At 33.7% G+C, this 18103-nt stretch overlaps 3 protein-coding genes across 3 annotated transcripts in view; all 3 read left to right on the top strand.

Annotated features, from left to right (window-relative positions):
- LOC142334540 (uncharacterized) overlaps positions 1-18103 on the top strand; it is a 75191-nt gene that overhangs the window by 42380 nt on the left and 14708 nt on the right. Inside the window, exons 6-9 of the mRNA XM_075382659.1 lie at positions 459-600; positions 7109-7233; positions 10516-10757; positions 14341-14571. Of these exons, the coding sequence (XP_075238774.1) occupies positions 459-600; positions 7109-7233; positions 10516-10757; positions 14341-14571 (740 nt within the window). The remainder of the gene's footprint in view (positions 1-458; positions 601-7108; positions 7234-10515; positions 10758-14340; positions 14572-18103) is intronic.
- The window catches only part of LOC142334544 (uncharacterized), a 489219-nt gene that overhangs the window by 39548 nt on the left and 431568 nt on the right, over positions 1-18103 (top strand). The gene's annotated exons all lie outside the window — the stretch shown is intronic.
- LOC142334546 (translation initiation factor eIF2B subunit alpha-like) overlaps positions 1-18103 on the top strand; it is a 256577-nt gene that overhangs the window by 39547 nt on the left and 198927 nt on the right. The window lies entirely within an intron of this gene.

Genomic DNA, 18103 nt, shown 5'->3' on the forward strand with positions numbered 1-18103 from the left:
CACGCTTACAGCTGTAATATAACAACAGTATCTCAATAAAATTCAGTTTATGAAAGCATCGCTCAGTCAGGTTGAGATCTTTCTTATCATTCAGTTTTATGGAATTTTATTTGATTTGGTTTAATCTTTGCATGACTAATTGCATGCTAGAAAATGAAATCTTTGTGACATTTTGGTTATCTGAGAAGAAGTTCTTAACAATCAAAAAATTCGAAGTTAACGAAGTGTTCGAAGTTTTCTTGTAAGATATCGTGTGAAAGTTTCATTGCGCATGTTCTGCGTGCGTGTGTTCGTCTGACGAGAGAACTGAAATTTTCTTTAAAAAAATTGATAAAAAATTATTCATCCTTTAAGCCAAGCCTCTGAATTCAATTGCAGATGGGCCGCTTCAAGTAGGCGGAAATGCTAACCTGTAGCTACCGTTTCTAAAATTCACCATTTTTTCCATTCTTCTTTAGTTCTGCCAACTCAGACAGCGTGGGTGCGAGTGCGGCAGGTGAGGCTGGGCGAGAGAATCGTGACGTTGAGTACTTGCTAGACGGACTGTGGGTTGTGAGGGACTTGATTCTCACCACAGCTGGACAGATCGAGTGGACACAGGTGAGATACTGTCACTTTATCAGTATAGAGGATTGAAGATACAATTGTCGCATTCCAACTTCAATTTTGGGGCTAGAGTTTTAATGCTACGAGAGTTTTTTGTTAGAGTTTATAACAAATCGGTATCGTGAAGTCCAAAATTTTCAACAATTTGAGAGGTGAATTTGTTTTAGTTTCTTTAAGTTCCATTATCATGTTCAATGGAATATATCTGAAGCTCCTCATTAAACTACCGAGGGCTGTCTATAGGGATTTACTGGACTTCAGTCTTTGAGTTTTTAAAAAATCAGAGGAGAATCGGGGCTAAAAACTATCATTTCCATTACCTATCGCCGATTTCGATTTTTTTTCGTAATTAGTTTTTTGACATTAACGTTTCGAGTTTGGGACAACCTATCCGCAGTATTTTTGTTCCGACCCTCTTGAGGGGGAGGAACTATATACTCAACTGGGTTTTTTTTTTGTTCCGTGAATTTTCGCCGCTCGATATATTCATCGTAGAGAGTTGAGACTGGTATCATTAGAAAGCTCGTCCAGCGTAGAATATGGAATTAAAAAGATTTTTTTAATTTTCGTTTTCTACAGGGAGTTATCGTGGAAGAAGAGTGAACTTCTGAGAAAAGAAGAGTGAATTCACGTTGTTTTTATTCACATTTTCCGGAATTTTTGCCTAAATTTTCGTCAATTTTGCTAAAATTTGTTATAATTTTTAAGAATAGTGCCGTTGATTTTATTTTTGAAGACGAACAAGCATTTTTGATTGTTTTGATTTAATTTTTTGGTCAAAAAATGTGGATAAACATTTCAAAATTTAGCCTTTTTCATCAACAACAGCACGAAATAAGCTACTTTAGTCCACTTTGATTAAATTTGCCTACAGTACACCCCCAAACAACACTCATACAATCTTTGTAGAAACAGAGGGGGGCTATTTCTACTTCAGAGTCCGCAGAGAGTGCATTGTAGTTAAAACTTTGCGCTTTTTTTGCTAACTTTACTCGTTGATTATCAAAAATGCAAAATTTATTTTGAGTTTCAGCTCAGAAATTATCTATATCTACAACATTCGAAAAATCAATTGTTCTTAACGGACAATAAGTATTAACAGGGGTAGTTTTGGGCCATTCTTGGACTGTTACAATCCAAAAAAAACCGGATTGTAATCAGTCGGTCTTTTTTTTTTTAAAAAAAAGACTTTTTTTTAATAATAAAGAACAGAACATATCAAATCAAAGCTCAGGAGTGATAGGTCCAACCAATTCGCTTGCTAAACAGCTCCAGGCTAATGCATTTAGTTTTTTAATTGAAAGTTTATGATCGTTTCTTTTTTAAAAATAATTGACTTTTCAATAAATAATGGCTTAATTAACTTTTCCTCTATTTTTTTCTTAATTTGTTCAACTTCCAGCTTAGTGTCAGCAAAAAAAGACTGCTTCTTCTTTCTACTGAGTTAACATTTATTCTCGGTTGCAGTTTTAAGCCTGAAATTATTGTTTTCTGGCTTTGATACTACAAGATTTTAGATTATTGTTTGTTTTGATATTTGCCAGTTTTTCACGTTTTCTAATTTTGTCACATTATCACATTATTGACAGTTCTCATGTCACCTTATTAGCATTCAAATTAAAACACAATTGAACATATTAAAATCCTGAAAGATATAAATCATCGTTTTAATGGCCTCGACGCCTCTTTCTTGAAGAAATCAATTGAATTTTTAATTTTGTCTTAACTGTCATTTATACTTTGTCGTTTCGGTCGTATGAAATTTCCTGTATAGTGATAGTTTTCATTGGCTTTTCATGGAAATATAGAAAAACCGATATTCTGATATTAGCAGATAGCTGATGGCTTTTATGACTTTCAAACCCATCGTTTTCCAAAATTAAAAAAAATACTTTTTTAACTTCGCAATTTTGTTCTTTTTATGTTTCTTTTTGTTACCTAATCTCGTTAGTTGATTACAGGTCAAATATGACAATATGGGTGTCAAGGGAATAAAAGGGATTGGTGTCCCAAAATCTTTTTTTTAAAGATTTTGTTATGACCTTACTGGTTTCGACACCGCTTTTTCACAAAAAAAAAGTAAATTAATTTGATTTTTGTCATATTTGACGTTCTTTTTGTAGATGCAAGAAATATTCCGGTTAATTACAGGTCTCGAGGGTTTCTTTTTCATGAAAAAACGACGATATTTAAATAGCTCTTTTTGTAATTAATGCCTTTCATGACATTGAATGTAATTTTGTTTCGAAAAAAAAAAATTAAAAGTATTACATACTTTAGCACTTCGCTTTTTTGTCTACTTGTTACCTAGTCTTACTAATGAATGGCCACGTACTACATTATAGCTGTTTGAAGAAGGCGCAATCAAATATATTTTGAGTGCCAAAATTTGGCTTGACGGTTTTGACAGCGTTTTCTGGCAAGTTTCAATTGAAATTTTGTTTGTTCTTTGTTGTTCTTTTTAGCCGCTTTAAAAAATGAACAAGGACAGGTCCTAATGCCCTTCTATAGGAGCAGTGTTAATCGTAAATTTGTGGTAATACTAATTGATTCCTGATGGTATTTATTACTTTGAAGTTAACTGTTTCAAAAAAATAAGTTAATTTTTTTACTTTACTGTTTTTGTTCTTTTTTGTATAATTGTTACCAAACCTTTTTATGGACTGGTCGCATATGTTTTCTGGTGATTTATAAGTTATTTTTGTTTAGTTTCAGGTTTATCTGACGGCATGTTGACTTTGTTATTAAATTTAGTTTTTAAGAGGGACATAAATTTTTTGATGTAATTAATGTTTGTTGTTGTTGTTGTTTGATTTTGCTGTTCGTTTTGACTCGCTTTCTTAATATTGACATATTACAGCAATCTAATGCATCAATTTTTACTCCACTGAGTTATTTGTTTTGGAGGTTATCTTATCGCTCATACAGAATTTTTTGAAAAAGACTTGGGTGTTTTTGGGATTCGCAAAAAATAATTTTTGGGTTTTTCTATCTGTTCCTCATTTGGTAGACAATTATGCCAAAATTGTGGATGGGCGGGGTCGGAACCTTATGTGCCATTGCACATTACCGAGCCGCCTTGTTTGATAAAATTTACAACTATCCGTTGCAAAAGTTTGTAAGGCATATTAATACATATCTAATGATAAACACACAAAACTGACACACGTTTTATTAGGAAACAATTTTTCCGTTTTTTCTAGGAAATTGTATTGAAATAGATTTTATTGACAGAAAAAAAGTGCAGACTCTTATACAATGTTGAATGACACCAAACAAACATGATGGGTCTATTTTTAAACTCTCCCCTTCTATTTTGCTGATATTGAGAGTTTTTGAAATTGAAAACTCGGCACACGTTTTTATGAAGTCTTTTAAAATCTATTGACAATTAGATCTACACAATAACATTAATTTCCCAAAATTTTAATCATTCACGTTGTCAGGTAGTTTTAGAAATTCATTATTTTTAAGAGCGTTTGTTGGTTTTTGGTTTTGATATTTGTGTCAGAATTCACTGCTTCACTGTTCAACTTGGCAGCTCATAATTCAGTCAAAATTACTGTTATTTTTTGTTATTATCTCATGTTATTTTTATATTTCTAAGTTAAGGAACTGTCAATGACTCGAAAATACATACTTGTGTGAAAATACAATTTATAGACAGAGTAATTATCAATGAGCTACAGAAAAAGTATGGAACAAAATTATGGCTTATTTCAACTTCTATTTTGAAGTCTTTTGTATAATGATGAGGTTAAAGAGATTGGTATTGTTTTTTTCAAAAAGATTTAATTTATTCGAGTGAATGAAGTTTTTGTCAATAAATGAATTTGATTTAGTTTTTATAAGTGCCATATAATCAGGTTCTCTGAGACTCAGTAGAGCATGTGTTTATCTTTTCTCAGTGATAAAAAATCAAGATTTTGAATAATAGACTCCAAAAACGTTTTCTTCCAAGTTTTTTGTTTGGCTGGGAAACGTTGATATTAATTTTTGTGCCATTGCAAGCATTTCTAGTAGCCAACTACGAACAATAAATAAAAGTTTTAACTTCTGGTTCAAAAATATCGAATAAGTTAATCAGTAACATTTTACTACCAAGACGCTGACAACCACTAATTGCCAAGTTTGCATTTCAGATTCAACGAACGTGCAAATTGGTGCAAACATAATAGGAAAACTATGTTTTAATATCATTTAATCTGTGCTCTCGATGAGCAGAACCAAAAAAATCCAAAAATAAAAAATTTTAAGACTTTTAAATTTATATTTTATCAAAGTGTTACTCTACAAAGTGATGATTTGGCTACTTTCAGGAAAACTTCAATCAAACACTTGTTTAAGAAATATGGTTTTTAAAATCTATCTGACCGTAAATTTGACCTGATTTTTGAAAATTTGACACACCTGGCTTTAAAAATTTTTGCAATTACATTGTTTGAATGATAGTTATTATGAACACCATCATATTACCAACAAGTGGCTCTTAATTTACCGGCCATCAAATGGCTAAATAGAAGCGCAGAATTAGCTGCGGAAAATAATTGCGTTATAGTCTGGACTTATCCCAATTTATCGCTGAAATTGATTTTTTTAAAGCGGTTGTTTTTTCTCTGAAGCATTGATATGAGTTCGAATTCTGTGTTTTCAATAATGATGGAATTGAGAACATCTTTTTAAGTAGTAAATGGGATTTTTAAGGAAGCTTTTTTCTAAAATAAAAAACATGTGGGAAAATATGTGCACGGCATTGTATATAATATGTGCTTGTATATAAAATACGGCATTGTATATAAAATATGTGCTTTTATCAGCCTCTAAGCTTCCTCTATCAAGACTTTTATTAATTCATTTGACATTGAATTAAATTGCTTCGGTTGTGATATAAAAACTATCCAGAGTGTCATAGAGTGCCCAATTGTTCTCTGCTCACTGCCAAGATTATGATCAAATTTTTCTATTTCACGACGTATATACCAGACGTAGTTTGGTGGATATAATCAAAGTTGTTTAGCAGCTGACGTTTTGACTTAAAAAGTGAATTCAAGTAATATTCAAAGCTTACAATAAATTGATAGCAAATATATGCTAAAAAATCACAGTTAAAAAGCTCTATTCTTCTAGAAAATGCGTAGTTTGTTTTTCAACCTCCCCCCTTAATGGGAAGGAGAAAGCATAAGATCAGAATATTTTTTTTCTTCGGTCAAATATTATTGATCTATGTCTTTTTCATACAGAGCTCTGAGAGAGGAAATTTTTTTTGCAATAAGACGATAGAGACGATAGAACGTACAGAGCACTGAGAGACAGCAAAACTCGTTAAGCAAAGAAAATACTTCGAATTCTTAGCTTTTCATTATCCTGTAAAGCAGCTTCTATGGCCTAAAATTTTCGCTAGTTCGAACTACATAGTCTTTTTTTCCGTGGCACGTTTTCTTACGATGGGTTCAGGTTTTGTAGCTAATTAGAGAAAAGTGAAACATTTTTCAAATCTGCTTAATTTTGGTAAGAGAGAACAAAGATGATTTTTCACAAGATAAATTGCTGTTTTATTTTTCTTCACTTAAATGGCTAGATGCTTAAATACACCCTTGCTGCAAAGTTGTTGGCTTTAATGTTAAACATTGTCTTTTTGTGGGCCGCAAAATAAGGTAAAGCAATTCTTTTATTTGTCGCAATATGGCCGTTTTTCGTCAACATTGTTTCGGAGGTAGCGCATTTGTATAGCTAGGTGGGCCGCGATCAATTTTTGTGAGCATGTCATAGGTTAGTGGGTAAGAGAGAAAATAATAGCTGTCGCAATTCCCCCGTGTTGCATTCTTTTCGATCTCTTCCACGTCAAATTCCTACAGACGAGTGGAATAGAAGCAAAAACAATGATAGTATAATTTTTTTAGGAATACTTCAAAATCCAATGGTCGGCTGATCAATTTGTTGCGCAAAAATATTTCATTTCAGAAATACACTCTTGGAACAAACAAAAGCAAAAAGATAATAATCTCTACCCTGAGTATGAAACCAAACACAGCTCAAGCCTGTGACAGTTTAAAAAAGAAATTAAAAAAAATTGAAATCTGTGTTACAAAATCTTTTTGACTGTGTTTTCTCCAACCGAGTAAGCATTTTCCTTATGTCTTTCCTACATATCTGTGGATGTTGTCAAGCTCTTTGTTCACTTCTGTTTATCACCGTTTCTGCATTAATAGCTTTGGACAAAAATCACCATTTTCTTTTAAGGCTCTAAGAAAAATTTGTAAACAATCCCCAGTAGACGCGAGGAATGGTTTCAAGTTTGCTAATATCACAATATCTAATTTCTGTCAAATCTAGTAGTTAATACATCAGATGAACCCTTCACCGGCTCAATCTGGGTTTCATCCAGCTATGTTTCTATTTTTTGTTCCATAAAACAAGAGAGCTTCATTGGATGAAACTTAAAGCTCAATTTCAAACAAAAACATGCCGAGGGAATGATTGTAGAAACTTCTGATTGTTTGAGGTTGGTCAGCTAGAGTGCTCATCAGAGAACACGGGGACCTTCAAAGATGGTGACAAATTGGCCTCTGCCCTCAAGAGTGTAGACATCAAAGCACGATCTGGATCTGTCAAGTTTATTGGAGACAGGTGAAAATTATATGCAAAGGCTCTACTGTAGATGAAGGCATCTTGAAAAGATAACTAATCGTGAATATCACTCATTGCAATTTTGTTAATTAGTAAGTAGGTATGTGAATTTATACATATGTGTCCCCTACATTTTGGTTTTCAGCTGCGTCTACAATTTGCAATTTGTTTAGGTTCCCTTGGGCGTCTTCGCTAACCTTTACATATATAAGTTCTCAGTAAGATTCGAACGTTAAATTTATGCCCATAACAGAACAAGTTATCAAGTGCAAATTATAATTTTGCGAATTCAGAAACCAGGCTAATCAGACACGTTACCTGAAAATAAAAAAAAGATCAATAGGAATTCAAAGAGAATTAAAGATTAACGAGTCTTTTTTGAAACCAATTTTTGTTTTGCAAAAGAAAGTTCTTCGTATAGGTTTCAACTTAAAAATGAGTGTACTTTAATTGCATTCATTTATTAACTGGATCAGTTTTCATACTATGAACTAACTTTATCTACGTGAGCTCTTGAATTCTCTTCTTTCAACTATAAAAATGATTTTAAAAAATGCTTACGTTCTGTGCACGCAATGAACACCAGAAGAGGAGAAGCTTCGTTGTTACCGTAGCTACTATGCTATATCGGACGTCTGCAGTGATGATAGTATTGTTATTTTGAAATTAATCTAGATGGTAAATTTTGCTCAAATAGAACAATGGAAAAAGTGCCAACGTTTCTTCTAATTAGAAGTACCTTTATAAAGTTTTTTTTTTCAAAAAGTCTTTGTTGCATTTTATATCATTACTTGAAGAAAATTCGCGGCATTATCTGATCATCAAAAAATTTGACTGCCTGTAACCACTCATTACGACGCAGAGTTATACTTTAAAATTTCCACCATAAAAAATCGCTTGAAATCTAGATACTTACAATCTGCAAAAAATGAGTTTTTTTTGTTTTTTTTATCAATGTCGGACGTCCTCAGTTTTTAGCTTGACGCCATTTGGAATAGCTTTTGCAGTAGATAAGTTTTTCTTTTTTATGATCTACGGTTCATTTGGTTTTTCATCATTAAAGGTAGCATTTAGGTAAAATTTTTCATCTATAAAACGCAAGTTTTTCTTGTAGCATTTTCCAAGGATAAATTATAAGGATTTCTCGGTCAAAAATTGCAACTGAAATTATTACTGTCTTTTTTCTGTCTCAATCATTTAATGAGTGATTTGCAATTGAAATCAGCAAACGAAATAATCTAATTCATTTGTTTTGATTCAAAAATTTTTCCTATTTACAGGCGTTCTTTGACAGGTGTCTATTGATGAAAAACCGAAGAAATCATGGAGCATTAAAAAATTGTGCTCTACTTCAATACCGATACCAAATGGCACCAACGAAAAAATTAAGGACACCTCTTGGACGTCCGATTTTGATAAGAAATAGCATAATTTTTCCTTGGTTCAATGCAAAATTATGTCAAATTTCCCTATGAACATTTCAAAACAAAAAAAGACTTTGTTGCAAAATTGTTTAAGCCATTTTTGGTATACTGTTGAGCTTTAAACCACGTGCTCATTTAACTAAGTTTTAAAATATTTTTAAATGCTCAAAAGTGCGTCTTAAATTAGGTACAATTACGGTTTATAGATGCATTATCTGTAGAATATAGATAGATTCATTCCGGAATAGAGTTGCGTTCAGTTCGAAAAAGATACCTTGCTAGAAAGTTTTATATAGCCCTGAGAATATAGGATACAAAACTTATTACTCAATTGCGCGGTTAAAACTCTGGGCAATTCTGCGAACGCGGATTTTGCTATTACCTTCAAGTTGGCGCAAATTTGCAAAAAGTGTGTTTTTTGCAATTTTGCTACATTTTCAATGTATCAACATAGGGAAAACAAAAAAGAGATACACATTTTGGTCATATTTTTAGGTGGCGATTTGAACTTCATCGTTTTGAACTTAAAATAAGTTTAAAAAAGAAGATCAAGATTTTAAAGGAACGTTACGTAACTCTTTTAATTGTTTTAATTGTGTGCAATTATTTTTACCCAACAATTGTGAGGCTGTTAATGATTTTTATACGTCAAAAACAAATCAAAGTGACGACCAGGGGCGATACAAGGCCAAAAAGCACTCAACGTTTATTATAATTGTCAGATGATTCTTTTACTAAATTGCATAGGACAAAACAAACTTCATTGAGAAGAAGTTTTCACATTATTTGATTTTTATCCGAAAACCCATCAGCATTGTAAGTGTTTGAAACATTTTTCAATCAATTACAAAACGTGGAAAAATTACAAAATGTGGAAGGTTGAGAACAACTAAGAATGTTTGAATTAACAAAAAAAATGTGAAAGTGGGATAAAATTTGTGTGAAATTTCTAAAAACAATAACTCCGCCATTAATTGAAAGTGCTACTTGTTGATTGTCGCTGGAATTTTAAGATTGTGTTGAAGATGGCGTTAAATTAAAGGATTCTATGATCGTAATAATTAACTTTATATTTGAAAAGTCTATTTCGCCTGTTTTTACAACCATTTAAAGCATTATTAGCATGCCAAAAAAGTTGGATAATATAACAGATTGAAAAAAATAGTTGGAGTTGATCGATTTGAGAGCTAAAAGGGGCGGCAATCTTGAAACTTTTTTTAATATGAAGTCCTCCAAGAACCCAAATCAGAAAAAAATTAAACTGAGCATATGGTTCTACTCCCATTGTGTCGGGTCAGAACAAATATCGGAAGGAAAAACGAGCGATGCTGAAAGATGAGTAGTACGGTTCGGAGTTTTTTTCTCCTTTTCATTGAGGAATTTTCAGTTGTTTGCTGAGCTTGATATGCGGTTTGGTGATGTGTTATGGCATCTGCCTGCTTGCAGATCTCTTCAGCAAACACTAGCAGGCAACATCCTAAACTCATGAAAGAGGAAATCATGTTCATTACCTAAACTAAACTAAAACTGCATCCCTTCTCTTTTGTTTTTCTTTGCTCGGGCCATCTCTTTTGCTTTGTTGTGTCTTTTTTAACGCTTTTAGCTTCATTCTCGGAAGCTCGCATTCGTAGTACGCGAACTAAAAAGATAACGAGAAAAATCGTCGATCAACCCACGGCCAAACAAATTGACATAGCATTGATACCAAATTCGTTCCTTCGTTATTTCATTATACCGATATTTCCTATTTTGTCCTATCTCTTCTTATACTCCGTCGATATTGTTCAGATGCATTTTAAAACTACTCAAATTTATATCCGTGATTTAGTAGACTCAAGCATCTGCGCTTTCTCTGCAGGTTAAAGGTGTTCATTGAGCTCGATATCTGGGCAACAAAGCCAGCAGGGGGCAAACAACGAGTGAAGTCATCAGATACATCAAAAAAGAGTCAACAAAAGTCAGAGGGGGACGCTAGTGGGAACGACGGTAATGACGTCGATGATTCGTGGGAGTTGATTGGGCATTGGGATGTGGAGAATAAACTGCAGTTGGTCAAGGGCAGAACAAAGCCATTCCAGGAAAATTTCCTTTCCATTGAGGGTTTGTATGGTTCACGTAACTCACTCTTGGGTAATTCAGAACTGAATCAGAATCAACTTCATGTCAGTCCCATTGAATCAGGTCACTTTTTGCACCGAGTTTGTCTGATTCAGACTCTGATTTTTGTCTGAATTAGAAAATATTCATATTTAAATATGCTGCATAGAAGTTTTCTGTATGAAAAATTTTCTCTGATTCAGACAAATTCATTCAGAATCAGTTCTGAATTCACTTTCTGAATCAGTACTGAAGATAAAATTTCTCTGAAACGTCAGAATCGTTACTAATACTCAATGAAAGTTAGGTACAGTTCGCCTTTTTTGTGCAAAGCTATTTCTCCTTGATACACTTCAAATCTGATACGGACATATTCTCTCCTGATCTTTTTATTCAACTTAATTCGAAAATTTCTTTATTTGTTCCTTTTTGTGCTTCGCTGTTCTATTGTAGGTTTTAATTGGTCATTAAACAAGGAGGTTCGTTAATGTGTTCCGACCCCGCTCATCCACATTCTTGACTTATTTGGCTACCAAATGATGAAGAGATAGAAAATTTTCAAAAACATACATCGTTCCATAAACAAACAGCCAATGGAATGCAATAATGCCATGCTAGAGGGCCGATGAATGTTGATAATATGACTACTAGAAAGGACAATAAAAATTATCAAACATCAAACATAATTTACGACCAAAACTAGATTTCTATATTAAACAAAGTCATAAAATCAAACTCGCATCAGATAAAATCTAAACAAAACAGTTGAACCTATACATCATTGGAAAAATATGGAACTTGTCCTCAATGCGACTGGTTAATAGGTCGACAAAAAAGAGCAAAGGGGTGCGACGTTCAAAAATACGTTTCTATTTTTGAAAGGAATCAATTTCACTGAAATCCCTCAAATGTTCATTTATATCTCCATAGGAAGCAATTGAGACATGTCATTTTCCAATGTTTAATTGTTGTTATAAATTAAAAGGAACACAAAAATCCTATAAAATATACAAATACAAAAAAATTTCAATTTTTTTTATGAAATCTTGTAATAACAGCAGTAACAAAGCCGACAAACAAAGGTTCGAGATTAAAACCGTTATAGAGATTAAATTATAGTTCACTGCAAACGGGTTGTGACCTGTGTTTACAGAGACTGAGCTACAAATCGACCGAAAAATTAATTAAAAATGACGAAGCTCAAAAACCCAATTATGCTTTTCAAAACAAATATTTTCAAAAGTCAGAAAAGATTTCGAAAAGATTTCAAAAAACAGCAATGGATTAAATTGCAATACCTCAGGAAGCCAATTGGGCCTGTTAATAATGAAACTAAGTCACGACCCCTCAAAATAACAACAAATATATAAAGAAGCCAAAAAAATTTACGTGATCACCTGGTTCAAGGCACTATAATTATAAGATGTTACCTGCAAGAATTGTAGATTGTCACTTTCTCCTTAATTTAACCTCCAAGAGTGTTCCTTCCAAAAGAATTACGTAGACATGACAACCTAAAGATACCCAGAAATTGAACAGTATAGAAATCTCGAAATTTTTTTTATTGAAATTAATGGTTGAAGCAAGCAGTCACAACGTATAACCAAGCGCGAAACGTATGAAACTTTGCTTGAATGGACAAAAGTATTTGAGATTTCCGATTAATGAGACTGAGTCTCATGGTTACGAAAATGAAAGTAAAAATGGTATAGTTGAATAAAAAATTCTTTTCTTATTTCAAATTGAAAGTCAATAAAATCAACAACCCTGATCTGAATTATATAACTATGTTCAGTTACACGTCCGGAGAAGCAATTGAGACCTATGGTTATTAGGTATATGATGTATAATAAAAAAAGAAAGACAAGCATAGGCAAACCTAAAAAAATCCATAAAATTTTGCCAGATAACTGTGTCTCAGCCCAAAAAGCATAAACTATATAACAAAAACAATTAAATGCTCAAATACGCATTTTTCCATCGCTGTGCACATTCCCAACTATGCTTTTTCCTTTTCAATTGTCAATAATGCAATAATACGACAAGGAAGCGAACTGAACTCACAAAAAATGCAATTATGTTAGGAAAATTGAAAAGGCGTAGTAGCAAAACAAAGAGAACATTAGTTTAACATATAACCGTTACGGACATTAATCTATAACGGACAGCAAATTGGTTTCTGTCTCTTTTTAAGGACGCTGCGCCCGTTTTTAAGGACGCTGCGCCCGCAGAAATAGGATAAAATAGCGGCAAAGTTCAAAAATAAAGCGATTATTTCTTAAAACAAGTATATTCAAAGCCATAACAGACATGAGATAACAACCGAAAGATGTGTCAAGTTTCATTTAAACCTCTTGAGAACTAATCGAATCTTTTGTTTGGGACAATAAGCTATTGGGATTAAAGATTGGGCAAAAAAGTTAATTAATGAAAGCAAAACTCAACAAGTACATAAAAATTTTCTTACGAAAAGAATTGGTCAGAGCCGTAGAAACCACGCGCTTAACTCTGAAACCATAATATAGTCTCATTTGTCCTCTTATTTGTAAACAGCATCTCTCATTAATTGAGAACTGATTTGGAATCCTTGTAAGTAAAAAAAAGTATACATAAAAACCATTTACATAGCGGAAATATTTTGATAAAAAAAAGTTGCGCCCCGTTAAAATCTAAAAAATTTTTATCATTAGGATCCATGGCGAGATAAATATTAGCCCAGATGTTGCTGCCCGTCTAAGCAAATGCTCATTTGTTCAAATGGTTGCAAAACAGATTTCCAACAAAATCTTTCAGTTTGTCAAAAACAAACTCGAATTTCAAATACAAAAGAGTTTGAGTTTTACGAAAAACTCGCAAAACTATAAATCCAGAGGACTATCAAAGCCAGTGGGTGTACAACTAGCTTGATTTTCAGCTGAAAAGGAATATGGCCGCAGTTTTAAGGTACTTACTTCCAGCGAATTTAAGGCAAGTTGGCTGAAAAAGCAAATTTGGTCAAATTAGAATTGTGAAAAATTGGCATAAATTCTTGCCAACAAAATCAGACCGAACAATTCAGCAACCCTCTTCTATCTTTAGAGATGAAACTTTTAACACTACAATTAACAAATTTGAGCAAATTTTAGCAAAATATTCACAAAACTTTATACCTCGATAACTCCCTAAAAAAGGTGAAATTTGAAAAAAAAAATCTTTTTAATTCCATTTTCTACGCTGGACGGGCTTTTTAATGATGCCACTCACAACTCTCTACGATGACTATATCGATCGGCCAAAATTGTCTGAGCACAAAAAAAACCCATTTGGGTATATAGTTCCTCCCCCACCAAAGTGGGTCGTAACAAATACGTTATTCATACCTTTATTCACGGTTGCAAATTCGCTTTGCTTTGAAAGAAACAGCGCTTTGAAGTTGCTTCACAAATTTTTCCGTTCTCCAAATTCAATGTTTACTATGCATGATGTTAAGATGCTACTATAAACCATAATGTCGATTTGTGCTACATCTATCACCGATTCGATGGCTGTTAAGTCAAATGAAGCTCGTTCTCAACCATTCATTTAGAAAAGAGAGCTGCATTTTAAGATCTGAAGCTGAGGATAGTGACAGTGGTGGAGCGACCATTCATCATTCGAAATGAGGGGAAGAATGGCACAAAAGAGTTCACAGGTTGTTGCGTGGACATTCTGAATGCGATACAGAAGGAGTTACGCAATAAGAACAATGGACTCACTTTCGACTACGAGATGTACGAGGTGGCTGACAAGAAGTACGGAATAGTCGATCCCAAAACTAAGAAATGGAATGGACTCATAGGTCAGTTCAATCACCACCCCCAGCAGTTAGCATTGATCCCATGTACATTAGTGGCGGGGAAGGTTGAGGAACATGATGCTTCGAGTAAATTCTTCTACACGCAGTCATTTCTTTTATTGCCGATCGATGGTGGCCGCCGTATTGGCCGACAGGGCGTTTAGCCGACAACCAAAAAATGAGAAATTTAACCGACAATTTAAGTAAAATGAGCAATAAAACGTATTCTGAAGCTGTGATTGGCCAATTTAAAACACTATTTCGTAAGCGGACTAATATACCGCAGTTTTTTCATCAGCTAGTGTAACGAACGTCTATCCGTAGTCGCACCGTATTCAACCACATCTGGCCATGCCTCGCAGGCCATGGCCATGCCTCAGCGGCCCGTGGGACTTGATATGAATCTATCACAACCTAACTACTGATTTCTGGACCAATGAGACTTTTGTGACCAATTATGATAAAACTGTCGGCTAAATTTCTCATTTTTTTCTTGTCGGCTAAACGCCCTGTCGGCCAATTTTCCTAGCACCCCGATCGATATATTTCAAGTATGCAATTGTTAGTGTAAATCATTAGAAAATCCGCCAAGCTTAGAATACTTGGTCTGGAAGAGTTTTTCCTATTCTTTTTGCGAGGAGCTATCAAACATAACTTGGGCATATTGGCACTAGTTAGACTAATTGAACATTACAACATTAAATCTGTGCTGTACTATTTTTTGCTATGATTACTTCTTTTTGTTGACACTAGGTAAAAGACACCATCCTATCCCGTTAAATTCTCCACTAGCAAACTTTACGATAAGCTTTGGGACTATGAGCATCTGAACTTAAAAGCCTCTATCAGTTCAAACCAAGCGATAGCAAAAAAGCATCCTAAATCCATGAACTTTGTTTCTTTTCATTTTTTCTAAATCATCTCGGAGGTTGATAGTAGCAACATTGAAGAACTTGTTTCAAAAAGAGAACAAGCCAAACAGTAGAGAAACACACTTTACTATAAAATGTTTAACTTTAAACTATGACTTTTTGCGCAAGACATTTCTATTGTTGCGCAAATTCTTTTGGCCTACTTTGCGATTAAATTTCATTATGTTTCTCGAGTTCCTGCAAAAATTTGAGCCAAACCGTAAAGATGCGGCAAAAATTTTGAGCAATATGTAATTTTTATCGTGCATATTTTTTCTTTTCTAGTTTTCAAGAGAGCTTTTATTCCATAAAATTAGTTCTGAAATGCAGCTAAACAACAATTTTTTTTTATTTTCGGCCTATATTGATGTCAATTTTTGTTTAAACGTCTCAGCCAAATCTTTGATAAACTTAATTTTTATGCTTTCTAAATCTCCTCCTTAATTTCCTCAATAGGTTATGTAAAAGATCAAACTATATTTATTTGCGTGGTTATAAAAAATTGTTCCTCGGTTGTGTTGCATTTTTCAAGTAAATATCTTTGTCGAATCAAAATTATGAATCTTGTCACGAAAATTGATATACCTTCCTGTCAGTGGGTGATTCAAAAATTACGAGTACTGAAAAAACAGTCATCACATCAAAAAGGCTGAACGTTTACTGCACGCATTTCAAAAGAATCCAATTCGACTCTTCTTTTTACTGAATCGTTATTAATTCTGGTCAAATTGAGCGAGCCAAAATCATTTAGGCAGACCCCTTAATTATAACTTTTGATAATGATTGCGACAATCTTATGTAGGTTACTGAAAGTCGCTCCGAAAAATAACTCCGACTGTCAGATAATACGGCCAATCTTGAGATTTTTTTCAGGAGCAACGACAGACCCCAAAAGTTTCTACAGCGGGCAGTCAGTTCAAAAGGAATGCCTTATTCATCGCTTTTTAGCGTAATGAGAGTATTTATTTCGCTCTCTGGTTATTTCGCGCCCCAACCCTGCCTTCTTTGCCGCATTGAAAATTGTTATTGACCGCAGTGGTGAAGTCGCTTCAACCTCATAAGCTGCTGATCAAGATGAAGTGCAATTGTCAACCAATCAGGTTTTGCCTTCAGAAGTCAAGTTTTTCATCTCTGCGACTGGTGAAAGATTTGAATATAAGAAAGCTGCCACAAAAAGATCCCATATCCGATCTTCGCTTGCGATTCCGTCTACTCGACCGTTGCAAATGACCCCATGGTCGTCGTACAGATCTATGGTTCCAGTTTTCTAATATGGTCATTTGCAATCACTATCATGAACCGGAAGGCTGAGACGGTATTTTAAGTTTACTCAATATCATTCGGTCTCTAATGAAGGCATAGTGCGCGTGGTGCTGCAAGCCATGATCATACTTGTGGAAGCAATATTGACAAAAGATAAGCCTTTTCGCTTCCGTGTGTTTCCCTGACTAACAAATATTTGAATATTTTGGCGTCGTGAGTTTCTTTTTTTGTTTTCGGCATAATTGGTAATGACGAGATGCGAGATGGTTGAGATCAAATCGAGACAAGTTTGCTCATCTAGCAATTGGACATCTTATGATCTTTCGAATGGCTGCCATTCCGTTTTAAATTTGTTTTAAGAATAAATTTTTTCTGAAAGACCACACTTTTCAAAGAAGAACGTTATCACACTCTCAATCACTTTTTAATGTGCTTTGACTACGTGATTACGCTCTAAGGCACGATTTTTTAAGGCTTGAACAATTATCAATTAGGCGAATTCCGCAGTTCTACATTCGATTTAATTTTGTTTTAAACCGATTTCCTAAACGGTACCAAGTGAATACTAGCCAACTTATTAAAAACATTTTTTTACAGGCCTAACGGTTTTATACTTTTCAGGTCCTGGTATAGTTTCAATGTGTAAGCAAAACAGTTTCTCATGTTTTTTGTCCTATTCAGTTTTATCTCGTTTCATAAGTATTTTGAAAACTACTCCTAATTAAGTGGCAATTAAGTAACGAAAAGGCCGCCTCAATAAATAGCAGGCACTACTATGGTCAAATATCACATTTGCGACAAAATGTAAAACAATTTTTTATATATTTGTAAGTTTCGGAAAATTAAGTTAATGCAATGTTTGAGCGCAATTTTGTTCTGGAACAAATTGATTTTGGTGGAAATGTAGATTTAGTGCAAAGGCGCAGTGAAGAGGAACAAAACCCACCCACCCAACAGCCAATGAATATTTTTTCCATTTCTTAGATCAGATATGCATAATTTATATTGATCAATTGGCAGAAACATCTTCTCAAGACACCAAATACCACTTTCGACATTTGTTATGAATTTGTGGAAAAAGATTAATGAACTCTTTTTCTCAGTTCTGGCTGGGCTGTACATTTGTAACCAAAATTCCAAAGAGATATTTAGATTTTTTAAATTATTTTTTGGCTAAATTTTGGAAGCAATTTTTACTAAAAATTTTTTCGAAAACTCTGATAACATTTTTTAGGCCAAGGTTTTGGTGATCATTTTCCATTTCACAATCTTTTCAAAACATCCCAACTTGTAAAAGCTTATGACAGAAAACAGAAAAACACAAATGTCGTTTTTGGAATCGATCATAAATGTCGATCTAT

Source organism: Convolutriloba macropyga, chromosome 2, assembly GCF_964194025.1.
Source record: "Convolutriloba macropyga chromosome 2, txConMacr16.3, whole genome shotgun sequence".
In the NCBI taxonomy this organism is placed as follows: domain Eukaryota; kingdom Metazoa; phylum Xenacoelomorpha; order Acoela; family Convolutidae; genus Convolutriloba; species Convolutriloba macropyga.